At 23.0% G+C, this 14,244-nt stretch overlaps 2 protein-coding genes across 3 annotated transcripts; one reads left to right on the top strand and one right to left on the bottom strand.

Annotated features, from left to right (window-relative positions):
* Nucleotides 1-101: 101 nt before the first annotated feature.
* LOC114122791 (protein vav) lies at nt 102-9,806 on the top strand. Its single transcript, XM_027985554.2, is given in 19 exon segments — nt 102-479; nt 1,375-1,550; nt 1,627-1,692; nt 1,876-2,017; nt 3,714-3,887; nt 3,953-4,156; nt 4,380-4,499; nt 4,569-4,593; nt 4,596-4,684; nt 4,842-4,957; nt 5,102-5,150; nt 5,861-6,063; nt 6,509-6,626; nt 6,692-6,850; nt 7,067-7,122; nt 7,925-8,056; nt 8,134-8,283; nt 8,497-8,665; nt 8,745-9,806. Coding segments are annotated over 19 exon segments (2,436 nt in total). The 5' UTR covers nt 102-269; the 3' UTR covers nt 8,823-9,806.
* On the bottom strand, nt 8,709-12,583 carry LOC114122792 (torsin-1A). 2 transcript variants are annotated; one of them, XM_027985556.2, is made up of 7 exons: nt 12,143-12,579; nt 11,929-12,057; nt 11,786-11,865; nt 11,475-11,620; nt 11,037-11,185; nt 9,823-9,967; nt 8,709-8,916 (listed from the first exon to the last, which is right to left on the bottom strand). In XM_027985556.2, exons 1-7 carry the CDS (start codon nt 12,348-12,350, stop codon nt 8,802-8,804), a joined length of 972 nt encoding a protein of 323 aa, XP_027841357.1. In that variant the 5' UTR covers nt 12,351-12,579; the 3' UTR covers nt 8,709-8,801. The 2 variants fall into 2 exon arrangements, with proteins under 2 accessions (XP_027841357.1, XP_027841356.1); XM_027985555.2 differs by having other exon boundaries at nt 11,786-12,057; nt 12,143-12,583.
* Between the last annotated feature and the right edge of the window lie 1,661 nt (nt 12,584-14,244).

Below are 14,244 nucleotides of genomic sequence, written 5' to 3'. Positions count from 1 at the left end.
CCAAGTGCTTATTGATTTTATTTTATCTCAATAAGCTGTTCGTGTATAGCCACACTGTTAATGGCACTTGTTTGTTATCAGAAGGAAATTACGTATCATTCTATCAATTGAACCAAAATAAACATTCAACAAGTTGATTGTTGTCGTTAATCAAAAATTGTGTTGACATTCCTTTAATCCTTTCGTTTTTTACTTTTACTTTCTCAACATATTTCTAATTTTTATTATGAACATTTATTTACTTGCAACTGTATCCCATTGATGTTGTCATGGCAAACGGTGGTTGGCGTGAATGCACGAATTGGCTAACAAGGTGTGGCGCGATCAGAGCTGATCATAAAGTCAATTGGCCAGAATCTACTATCGACGATTTAGCTCATACACTTAGAGATGGAGTAATTTTATGCAATCTTTTAAACATTCTGGAGCCAGGATGTCTCGCAACAAAAGACATAAATCAAAAACCACAAATGGCCCAAGTAATGATTTAAAAAAAAATAATCAAATGTATTATTTATATTGTACATACATAACTCACATTCATAAATTGATATTATGCTTGGTAAAAGTTTTAAACATTAATTAATAGAGTACAAAATCCAAAAATCTTATGTTTGATTACCAATCAAATTTGTATATGAAATTATTTAATTGTTACCAAATTACAACATTATAGGTACTTATTTATATAAATTTTATATTTAATTAACCGATTTACTAACAAAATAAAAAATATTAATTATTTTTATATGTTACTTGTAATTGGTTATCTTATATTAAATGATAATAGAACAAAATTCACAGTAAAATAGACAGGGATAAAAATCAACTTATTTATTTATAAAAATTAAATTAAGTAAGTTTTTTTAAGAATTCTAGAATTCTTGATATTTTTTTAAAATAAAAAAATCTGCAACATTCTATTTTGTATAGGTGAAATCTTAGATTATACACAAAATGTCTATATTTAACCATTATATTATGTAACTCCTACATTTTTAGTCATTAACTACCCACAGTATTTTTCAATTATTTTAAGTTTTGAACTCTAAAGTAAAACACTTAATATAAGATGAAATATAACTAAATTTCTATAAAATTAATTTTCAATTGGTTTAGTTGTTTTAGTTCACTCTAGCTTTATTTTGCTAAATTTACATTAAACTATATATATGTTTGTGCTGAGTATAAATATGCTTACACAATATGTTTTATTTCAAAATGTTCTTTGTACCGATAGACACTTAAATGAACTTGAAACTTACAAACTTAAATATAAACGAAAACTGGTTACTTTTATAAAAATTAATATTAGTTTTTACAATGCTTTCTATTTTTATTTAGATATTATTACTGTAATTTTTTTTTTTTTAGTTCTTATGTTTACGAAACATAAAAACATTTCTGCAAGTATGTCAAGAAGTTTTTGATGTTAAAGAGTATGATATATTTGATCCAATTATATTGTTTGAACTGTCTGATTTTTTCAAAGTTATTCGTACTTTATCGATTCTGTCACAAACTCAGAAATTACAAAGACTTCACATACCGTATGTATATCATTTAACAATTATTATTTTTATTAAACATTATACATTTATTTTTTTTAATGATCTTTGGTTGCAGTGGATTTATTGTTACTAAACCAAGAACATTATCACAAGAAGACATATACAGAAACATAAATTCATTGTAATTTTTAATATTTAATATATATATGTTTAGTAATGGGTATTGTATTATAATACATTTTTTAATTAATGTCGTTTATTTAAAATATTTGTTTGTTCATTTTATTAATACCCATTACGATAGTTATAGTTTTAACTAATCAATGATTATTATTTAAAAAAAAAAAAATTAATTATATTTTAGAGACCTTGTATCTTCAAGAAGTGCTTTATTAGATTCTTTTCATGAAAATGAATATACCAGTTACGATACTCATATTCGAAATGAAGAAATTTATCATGATTTATGTGCAATTGACATTCAATCTTCATTATCTATATCAGAGGTAAATTATTAAATTTCTTTATGTTAAAAATCAATCAGTATATTTTAATGAGTAATGACTAATAAATTTAATTAAACAAATTTATTATTAAAGCTAAAATAAATACATTTTTAGACTTATTTAGTATTTATAGATTGTAGACTATAGCATTACACAATTACAATTTAAATAAGTTAAATACTTCCAAAGAGGTAATTGAGTTAGATGAGGTGAGTAATTTAGTGTAAGTGGAAACAGTGCCAGATGGGAATTTATAATTTACGTTTTGTAAAATACTTTCATTGGCTTGCCAAAAATCAAGTAAAATTTCCAATTTGAATAAATCTAATATAAATTCTCAACCTCTGTGATTGAATTAATATTTATTATTTTATTGTTTTTCAAAATACTATTTCATTGTTGTCTGACAATATTAATCAACCACCAAAAACAACTAAATAATAACTACCAAGAAAAAATCTTGGACAGTAATGTATATTTATTATATTTAAAATCTATTCTTTTTTTTTTTTTTTTAAATATTGTTTAGTAATCTATGTATTTACCCAGTATTTCATGGGGTTATACTGGGTATGCTAACAACAATTTTGCTATTAATTATCCATAAAAAACATATACACAAAAGCAGTATGAATTTCCAAGAACCAAGTTAATTAATTTACTATTACATAACAAATTAATAAATGGCTTCTTTACAATTTTGATTACAATTTTTTTTGTCATTATATTATTATATATAATTGATTTTATTAATATTACTTATATTTTCATTTAATACCTATTATAGATATTATCTAGTAGTATTTTATTTATTTGTTTTTTTTTTTATAAAATATATACTGTAATCAATTGTATATATGTGATTATTGTGATTGAACTCTAATAATTTATGTAGTTTATGTATATGTATAGGAGAAAGTTGTTTAAAAAATAGTAAAAGTCAATTTAGGCATGTTCAAAAATGTTATAATTGTAAAAATAATAAAGAGGACATTGTATCTGCATAATGTTGTCTCTCTATTACACACTTCCGACATAGTAAATTGTTGTTCACTAATTTCACTAATAGTGTGCTTTTAGTTTTAATATTAGAATGAATTAACTTATTATTATTTTTTTTTAAAAAAACTTTATGTGTATTCTTTCGTTGGTTTTTACAATATTTTAATTTTTGTGTAAGTTATGGGTATGAAGTATATTAAATATTTGAAAATGTTCATAATTCACTTAAAAATTAAAATATCATAAAAAGCCAACAAAAGAACACAAATAATATTCTTACCCAAAAATGTATTATAATAAGTTAATTCATTCTATATCAAAACTAAAAGCATGCTATTGAAATTATTGGTGAACAAAAATTTAGGTTGTATGTGTGTAATACATATGAGTGCGACGTCCCCTCATGAAAATATAAAAGGAAATTATGATAGAAGATGTTACAATGAAAACATTTTAAAATTGAGTGAAACTTATTTAAAGATACTTGTAGTGAATTTAAAGCCTGTGGGTAATGAGGAGAAGGTATAGATAAAAATTAAATATTTACAAAGTATAATTTTATTTATTGTTATTTATGTCTCAATTTGTATGTAAATTAGAATTATATTTGTATGATAACCTTTAATCTACATGCTTTATAATGTACATTTTTATCTAAATTTCACTTATTAGTATACTTTGATACTTATTTTAGAATCCTGTAATTCCACAACAAATTATTGAAAAACGAGATTATGTCATAAATGAATTGGTTGAAACTGAAAAAAATTATGTCGATGTATTACAAACACTGTTAAAATGCTTTATTAAACCATTAATAAAACTATTGAAAGAAGATGACTTTTGTACAATATTTCAAGGAATAAAAGTAAGATTTAAACAGAATCTAAAAAAATTTTTAGCATATTTTTTTCATTTTTAATATGTGTTCAGGAACTTTATGAAATACACAAGGATTTCCATTTGGATTTAATAAAAGCTTGTTCACAATATAGCTCTTTAAGGCTATCTGATGTCTTTCTTAATTGGAAAGATAAATTTCTAGTTTATGCAGACTACTGTGCAAATCTTACCACTGCCCAAGATCGAATACAAGACATTTGTAACCAAAATGAACATATTAATAGAGAAGTTAATGTATGATTAATTAATATATTATAATAATTCATAATTAATAGTAGTTTATAATTATTTTTCTAATTCACTCCTCTATTTTTAGGTATACACCACCTTTACATACTAAATTTTTATGATTTAACTTCTAGTTATTTAATATTTGTAACAAAATAAGTGTTTTATTCAAATTTTAAAAAAAATGTAATTTAGAAAATCAATAAAATTGAATAATTTTTTTTTTTAGCGATGCCAAGAAGAAGCTAATAATGGAAAATTTAAGTTGCGAGATATCTTGTCTGTACCAATGCAAAGGATACTTAAATACCATTTATTATTGGATAAACTAATACATAATACTCCACAGGTATATTTATAAAAATTTATATACTTAAAAAAATATATATATATTAACATTTATATGATTAAAAATTAGACACATAAAGATCTTCCGGGATTAGAATGGCAAAAGAGTGTATGATAGATATAGCTCAATACATAAATGAAGTAAAGAGAGATAGTGATACTTTACAAATCATGAATGACGTTCAGGTAATAATTATTTAAATTAATTTTGATTTAAAATGTATAATAATATAAAATACCTATATATCATTGATTATTTATACAAAAAAAAATATATTTTAATTAATATTTAATCAATGTATATACTGTAATTTTTAATTACTATAAAATTATCCTTTTTCAGAAAAGTATTGTTGATTGGGATATTGCTGGAATGTCAGAATTGAAAAACTATGGACATTTAATTACTGATGGTGAATTAAAAATAAAAGCTCATAATGATCAAAAATTAAAACCAAGGTAATTTAATAAATTTGAAACATTTACGTAATTTAATTTAATCTTGGTTCGATGTAGTAGTTTATTGTGCATGTTAGTAAATATTTGATTTTTAATTATTTCCTTTGCTTGTATGTAGGTATTTTATTATTTTAATTTTTGTAGATATGTCTTCATTTTTGACCAAGTTGTGTTGATGTGCAAATCAATTAGAGTAAGTTAAATTGGCATCCATGTATTATTTAGATTAAATGTAACCAGTGGCATAGCCAAGGGGTAGGGCTAAAGGGGCTATAGCCTCCCCCATTGGCTGTATTTTTTATATTGTTTTGAAATATTTAAATTTAAATATGGAAATTTTTTTACAAATTTGACTAATATATTTCTTGTTATTAGTTTTATAATAGAATATTTGATTTAAAAAAGTATTATTAAAAATGTTTATTTTTTTATTGTTTTTGATTTTCAATAACTCAAGTTAAAAGTTTTTAGCCCTCCCCTTAAAAAAATCCTGGCTACGCCTCTGAATGTAACTATGCACTTATATAGATTGATAATAATTATTATTGCATACATCAATTTTTTCTTTCAAAATTACCACACTATGAAACTTAAAAAATTTAACAGCAATTAGTAATTCAATCAATACATTTTTACTACAAATAGTCATTTTTTTCTTATTAAATATACTCTATATTTATTTGAAAAAAATGTCTTTACTTACTTAATTTGTAATTATACCCCTCAGTGGCGTATTTTTAAAAAAATTCTGGGGGGGTCTACAGTTTATACTCAATTAAATAATTTAATAATTTAAACTAAAATAAATATGTGATAAAAGTGGGAAATTCTTAGTATAATAAAGTTTGGATGTTTTTAATAAAGTAAGTTTTATTTTTACATATTTAGTTCATTGGTTTCCAGAGTGATCAATATTCTTTTAAGCAATCACTTCTTATATCACAATATCGTCTTGAAGATTACACTAGTCGCAAATTCTTATACAGAGAAAATCGATGGTCCCATCAGTTTCACATGGTTCACAAGTCAGAAAGCACTGTATATACATTTTATGCAAGATCTGAAGAACAAAAGATGAAATGGATGAAGGCTATTCAAGATGCCATGTAAGAAAATTATAATAACACAATTTATTGTAAATAGTAAATAATAAATATAATTTATTTAATTCAATTTTATTAATTAATAATTTTTCTTTTGTACTTTAAAACAGGGGTCGGCAACCCTTGGGCCGCATGCGGCCCATGAAGCGATTTTACGCGTTTTGCGATTACAATTCATCATAATTAGTATAAAAATATGGAATACCACATTATGTATCTATGTTAGTTGATAAACTGTAAATAAAATAAAGTGTATGGCCCGTGAATTTTTTTTTTTTTTTTTTGGTCCCTGACACCAAAAAGGTTGCCGACCCCTGCTCTAAAATAATAATTAGTTATCAATGTATTCCAGTTATTTAGGAAAAATTGTATATACTAAGTTTTCAAAACTGAATGTTAGGTGATACTTGTTTGTTAATTATTTATCAAAATAAAAACTATTTTTTAGGGATAATATTGAGCCATCAGTATGCAATTTAACAAGTCACAAATTTGTAATGCAAACATTTGACATACCAACTGTATGTTATCATTGTTCAAAATACTTAAAAGGCTGTATATTTCAGGTAAACGGTTATTTTATTTGATAAATTTTGTTGTTACTCTACTAAAAAGCATCTTATTTTTGTAGGGTTACAAATGTGAAGAATGTTTTATCAGCGTTCATAAATCATGCATAACAGATTCAGGCAGATGTGGTTTAATTAGTCCACAATCTACTACCACTCAAAATACCATGTTTTCTAATCGATTTCCAACAGATAATTCTAGTTTCAATCAACGACACAGAGTATGAATCTACATTGTTTTACTAATTTTACTAGTATTGGAAATAATTTGATTAATTATTCGATCTTTTAAATGAAATTTATTTTTTAAAGACTATTTGATTTATTATAAATAAGAACATTTGAATTTTGAATAATAAAATAATTTAATGAACATAAATTAATTATTAAATATTTTAATATAAAAATGAATAAATTATAATTACTTTTTATTTTAGTCACCAGATTGGACAAGAAATTGGTCAGATAATGATACTTTAACAGAACATTTGTGGTGAGTTCTATGAAATATCAGTAACCTTAAACTATTTACTGCAAATCCTAAGACTTCATTTGAATTTTAAATAAAAATGTTTTTTTAAATATTATTATATTACAAATAATATTAATAAAAAGTGCAATTGACTATATTGACTTTTGAATTATAAATAAGGATTATGAATGTTTATAACAAAATCATTTTCATTAAGAATTTAATAAATATTTCTTATTTATGAAAAGATTTTAGACCTCTATATTTAAAACTATCACTTTTATTAAAAACAATTTTATTAATAGAAAATACCCAACATTAAAAAATATATTCAAATTATTTAGACATATGTTTTCTATCTTACACTACCACAGTCCATATTCTACAAATATGTTATTGTGGTTCTGATTAAATTCAATTACATACACAATTACATTTTATAGACAGTAACATAGAGAATACTTATGTTATATCATATATCTTGACTAAAAATAAAAATACTACAAAATCAGTTAATTACAAATTTATAACCCTTGAAAATATTCAATTGATTCAATAAGAGTAATATTGAGTAGGTATCACAATTATACAAGTAAAAACAAAGTACATGAATTTTACTAACAATTAAAACAGAAAAAAAAACAAATTAGATCTGAAACTCTAAAATATTTTAATACTAATTAATAATTATATTAACTTTAATGATGTTTTACAAATATTGAAATTCTTAATTATATTTTAAAAAAGTTAACAACAAAATTGTACACCATGTTATTATTGATAAAAACTAATTTAATGAATTATAAATAAATATATTATTTAGGTTTGTTGGAGAAATGGATAGAGATCGAGCAACAAATCTATTGGAAAGTGAATCTGGTGGTACCTATTTAGTAAGAATACGACCTCAAGGACCTACTAGACCAGTAGAAACTGTTTATGCATTAAGTTTAAAGTATACTATTTTACAATTATCCATTATCCATCAAAATTAAAAATATATTTAATATAATACATGTAATTAATATTTAGATCCAATAACCAAGTAAAACATATGAAAATATGTGAAAGATTAGAAGATGGAATTAGCAGTTTTTATTTATCAGAAAAACGGTTTTTTCCCAACCTAGTTGAATTAGTTAATTTTTATGAACGTAATAGTTTGAGTGAAAATTTTACTGGGTATGTAAATTTAACTATAAAAATTATATATGTCTATACTCCGGCCCACGAGAAAGTATCCTTGTTTTGCGAATGCACACGACTGACGTCAGGTTGGCCCCATTACATACCGAGTAGTGGGGAATGCGCGGAATCGGACAAGTTTTTGTCGGGCGGTAGAATACTCTCTCATGGGTTGGAGTATAATAATTCTACTAACTATTAATTTCACAGGTTGGATATAAAATTAAAATGGCCATTTTGTCGAATACTTGCCATTGCCAAGTATAATTTTTCTCCCACTGAATCAAACCAGTTACCATTAAAAGAAGGATGTACATTAAAAATTTTAAGCAAAGAAGGGGATCAAAAAGGATGGTGGAAAGGACAAATAGGAGACAAAGTAATTTACTTTATTATACTAACAATTTTTAATGATTATAAAATATTTTTAAAAAATATATAAATATATTTATTTTCAGATTGGTTTTTTTCCAAAAGTGTATGTACAAGAACACTCACAGTATACCTTAAAAATATCAAACCAAATCAGGATTTGATTGAGATGCAACAAACTGATTAATTCTTTTACAACCTGAAGTAGCAAATAAGTTTTCAGGCTCAGGACCAAACGAAACCATCTCCAATATTTCACTAAAAAAGTGAATAATATATTATTAGTACATTTCATAAATAATCAATGCCATGTATGGTTATTTATTTTTAGCTGTAATAAGTTTCAAAAATAATGTATCATACACATTAATAATTTCACATCAATTTAATAAATTGAAAATTTATCATTGACATTTAAATTTTTTCTGTTGATGGCGAACAATATTTTATTTTATGCATTAAAGCCTATAAGAAATATATTTAATTAAATATTTATAATATTGTAAAGATAAATTATATGTTAAAGATATGTCCATAATTTAAAATGTTATGTTTCAATATGCCAAACATTTATATATAATATATTATATTATTTTTAGTCAAACTGTAAAAAAAAACTGTCAATACTTATTATTAAGCATTTTATAACTTAAATATAGTACACTTTTGTTGAGATATTTCAATATTAATGATTCTGTATGGTATATAAATAATAAATATTGTTAAGTACATAAAAATTATATTTAAAAAAATGTACTCATTATATAATTACTTTTGAAACTATCAAAGCAAGTAGTAACCAATATTTATAATTATGTTTATACTTTTAGTTTTTATAGCCTAGCTTATTTGTGTTTTATCAATAATTGTTCAAGTTTATGATACATTAAAATATTTAAATATATTATAGTAAAAATAATGTTTCCCTCTCCTAATTTCTCTATTTAGAGCAATTTTTTTTTTTATATAGTGATTAAATATAGATGAAATATATGTAAATGTATGAACTATATTATGCATTTTAAGTAATTTTAATATTTTTAAATATTTATATATAAGCCAGTGGCTAAATTAATTCAATAAACTAATAAAATGTAATTAAAAAAATATATAAAAATAAATTATGGATTACAATTTATCATCACTGATTAATGATTATATTACCTTTTCGTAGAGGGATCCAAATATTTTTTTAAGTTTTTGAACTCTGATTCAATACATTTTACCACATGATCTCTTTCGAGTGGTAAAAATGGAACATAATAATCAACAATATGGGAATCAATTAATCCACTCTTCATCAACCCTCCTATTAAAATTAATATATTAATACAATTAACCATTTAAAAATATATATCTTAAACTTAAAATCATTATTATTTTATTTTAAATTGAGTTTTAAAACCAAAAGTAGGTAACCACTTTGCAGTATATTATGTGTTGAGTATCATTGAGGTGTAAGTCACTGTAATGAGTGTATTAAATTTGAATTCAATAATAAGTCTATTTATTATGTATACATAAATTATGCTAAGTAATTTATTTATCAAGCAACATTCATTATTACAAAATCTATAAACGTTTTTGAAAATATTTATTATATATAATTTCCAGTTAAAGTACAACAATATTTTTTAAGATGTTAACTTTTTTGAATAACTATATAAGTTGTAGGACAACTTTTTGAGAGTATCCCCATACCACTCCACTCTGCACACCTAAACTTTAAATACTTATAATAATTCATTACAATTTGTCTAAATTTTGTTTTTTTTTTCTTCTTTTTCTGGCTTAATCTACCCTACAAGAGTTTTGGCCGCCATCACAACTTCACGCCACTTCACTTGATCATAGATTATATTTCTCCAATCATTTACTCCTATCATAATCCTATATGTAATTTTAATGTAATACAATAGGTACTACAACATATTTAAAGTGCATGTTATCATTCAAAAAGTAAAAAACTTATAAATATATATATAATGATAAAAAATATTTTCAAAAACATTGATGAATTTTCAAATGATGAGTGTTGTTCAATAAAAGAATCATCTTATACATATTATAGATATTATTATTGCTTTTTATAAAAAAAATCTATAAAATCACCCCAAAAGGAGATGAACTGATGACAAATACATAACTAAAAAAATTATATTGTAAAACCAATAAATTCATATGTTTGCTCATAAACCAATAATAATAATATTAATGCATATTTTATTTAATACATTATCAATAATATGATTGCATAGTATATTTCTATGCTTTTAATAATTATTTAATTATATCTTTTCAAAAATATTGTAAATAAATTTGAATTTATTTAAATTTAATTGAGTTTAACTTTCGTAAATGATAATTTTAAGTTTTACCTTTTTCATTAAAAGCAGATTTTTGTAAAATAATATCAAAATCTTGAATTTTCATGGACTCTCTAGAAATTCCTTTACTCCAAAGATCTAAGTACTTAGTTACAATAGCTTTACCTCCTGCATTAGTTAAAAATATAAAAATAGAATTCCTGTAATATCAATAAAAAAAAACAATTAGTTGTTAGTTTATTTTTTTTATCATTATCTAATTTAAATCATATAAAAATTTTAAATTTAATCATATGAATCATGTGTAATTTAAGTATGTAACCTAATGAATTAAATGTTTTAAAAATAAAAAATAAAATCTTCAATAAATTGTTTTATACCTAACTATATTTTTACCATTGTTATACAATTTCCTCAAAAATATTAATTTTTGAATTTATCTATATTCTATATCATTACACCGTACGTAACAATTTATTAATTAATTACCTAGAATCAATTGACACATCATTGTTTTCAAGAATAGGTATTAGTATGTCTAATATACCAATAGGTATATAATGTGTTTCATCAAAAACAAATACATTTGTGTCACATGATTTTATTTTGGATTTCACATCATAATAAAGTTTTTCCTGAAACATTAATAAATATTAAATACACATTTTGAATATTAAATAAAAATGAAATAATCCAATTTTATCATTAAGTGAACTTTTGATTTTCATAAAAAATATAATAGGTTACTATTTTATTTATATAACACATTAAGGATATACCTACTTAAAGAAAATAATTACCTTATAAACATTAATTTGAGATTGATAAATAAAATCAGATCTTCCATGAATAACATGAAACCGTAATTTTCTTACTGCTTCTGAAGAGAACATATGACTAGCAATTAACTCTGTTAAAAAATTTTTACCAGAACCAGTCCAACCTTGAAAACACATTACTAATGGTTTTTTGTTAGATTTGCTACGATGCAGATTACCTGCCAAAGCAGATAATACAATTTTTGTAGCAATATGTTGCCCAAAAAATCTTTTTTCTATGGCACGTTCTAATTCTGTATAAGGAATAATATAAGATTATTACATAGATTTATAAATTAAATACACTTAATAAATAAATATGTGATTTTTTTTTTTTACCTTTAATATCATATGTTTTAGGACATCTGCCAAAAATAGGGAATATATTAGGCATTGTAAAATTTGATTTATTATAAAAGTATCCTGTCACAAAAGCTCCTACAACAAAAGTTCCTGTAACTGGATCTATTAATCCATAGACAGCAGTAGATTTAAAAAAAAATAAACAACTTAAGATATAAAAAGAAAAATATTTGCTATATAACATGGTGCACCAATTTTTATTTTAAATTATATTAATTAAGTTTTTACGTAAAACACTTGTTGACTGTTTGTTAGAAAATAAATTAAATAATTTAAAAAATAAAATTGATTAGTAAAAAGCAAATGATTAGTAACTACAACTTTGAACATAACCAATATTACAGTAGGTACTTATATATAACAATAAATAACTTCTGTACTAATAAATTAGTTCAAATTTTAAACTGTTTTAATAATATTTATTTATTTAATAACATTAATATTGATAAACAACAAATTTAAAATTTACACTGACTACAATGAAGTTAGCAGCGAAAATAAAACACACAGATAATATTATAAAAAATTAGTTAAAAAATATATTATTATCACGGACTAAAATATGATATCGTAGTCCATGATTACCTATTACATTCTATTATTAATTAATAATTATTATTCATCTTATTCAGTTTCAGTATTCTGAGATTACTTTATAGTTTATACTTATTAATAATTATACTTTATGCTCTTAAAAATGAGCGATCACAGTCTGCAGTATTGTTCGGTGGTATAGTGATATCCTCTACCTACGTATATATTATATTATATACATATTATATGTATTTTAGTATTAGTTATCACTTATCACTTATAATATAATAGAACACGTCCTACACTTCTACCGACCTACCTTCAAGATAGTAGTGTAAAAACTTTGGCGTTCCAAAGCAAAACAGACTACACGAGTGGTTGATACTTAAAAATAATATTAAAATATGATGAATTGATCTCTGTTAACGTGAATTATGTTGTAATATTCTACGATTGTATATATTATATATTTATATGCATTTTTAAATAGAGGGTGGAAAAGATGAAAATTAATCACACAATGATCAAAACATCTACGGTGTATAGGACATGTATTAGATTAAAAATGAAAAAAATCTTCTAAAATATTTCGAAATTTGAGCAATTTTAGGGGAAGAAAAAGTGTTTACAGAATAAAAAAGAAATAAACATCATTATAAAACCAATACATTCCTCGCTCCGTTCAGAATCTAAAATATAAACTCAACATTTATTATTTTTATTTGTTGTTCAAATATTACTTTAAATTATACTGATATTAAATGTTATTATTTGTAAATAGAATTATGATGAAATCTGTAATTAAGATAATAAATACAAGAAAGTTTTCGATTTTCTTTTCTTTTTTTTGTTGGTCAAAAAGTTAAAAAAAAAATAATACAAGATTTCTCATAAACAGTTTATTATGAAACCGAAATAATTTTAAAAATAAGTTTATAACCAATAATTTTATGTAATTCAAATGTTGACAAAATTAAATATTTAAACGAATAATAGCAATTTTAATTATTTTGTTGTAATTCAAAAAATATTATTTGTAATTCAGAATCTGTTTAAGGGCCAATAATGGCACCATAATAGAGAAACTATTTTTACCACTGCCACTCTCCTTATCCCTACCAGAACCAAAAAAAGTATAGTAATGAAGCCTAAAACTTATTTAAGAACATAAAAAATTGTATTATTAAAATAATGTATGATGCCATAATTTTAAATTTATAAATTATAAATTTAAAAAAGTGATATAGGTATGTATACTTTAAATTTTGCTTCCCCTCAAAGTTTGTCGGCTTAAACCAATGCTGCTTTTGCACCTAAGTTAATGCAGCTCTGCATACAAAATATAAAAATGTATTATTAACTATTTATTTTATTGATAATATGAGTGATTTTAATTAATACTTTTTGATGATTACAATCAGATAAATAATTTTGTATAACCTAATAACCTATACTCTACACCACATTATTACATGTCTACATGTATGTATGTATTGTAAGTTTAAGTACAAGTAATGTATATATCATAATATTTAAACAAGGAC

The sequence above is a fragment of the Aphis gossypii genome, chromosome 1 (genome assembly GCF_020184175.1).
Source record: "Aphis gossypii isolate Hap1 chromosome 1, ASM2018417v2, whole genome shotgun sequence".
Classification (NCBI taxonomy): domain Eukaryota; kingdom Metazoa; phylum Arthropoda; class Insecta; order Hemiptera; family Aphididae; genus Aphis; species Aphis gossypii.
The sequence above is the reverse complement of the archived record's forward strand: the minus strand, read 5'-3'. Positions and strand labels throughout refer to the sequence as shown.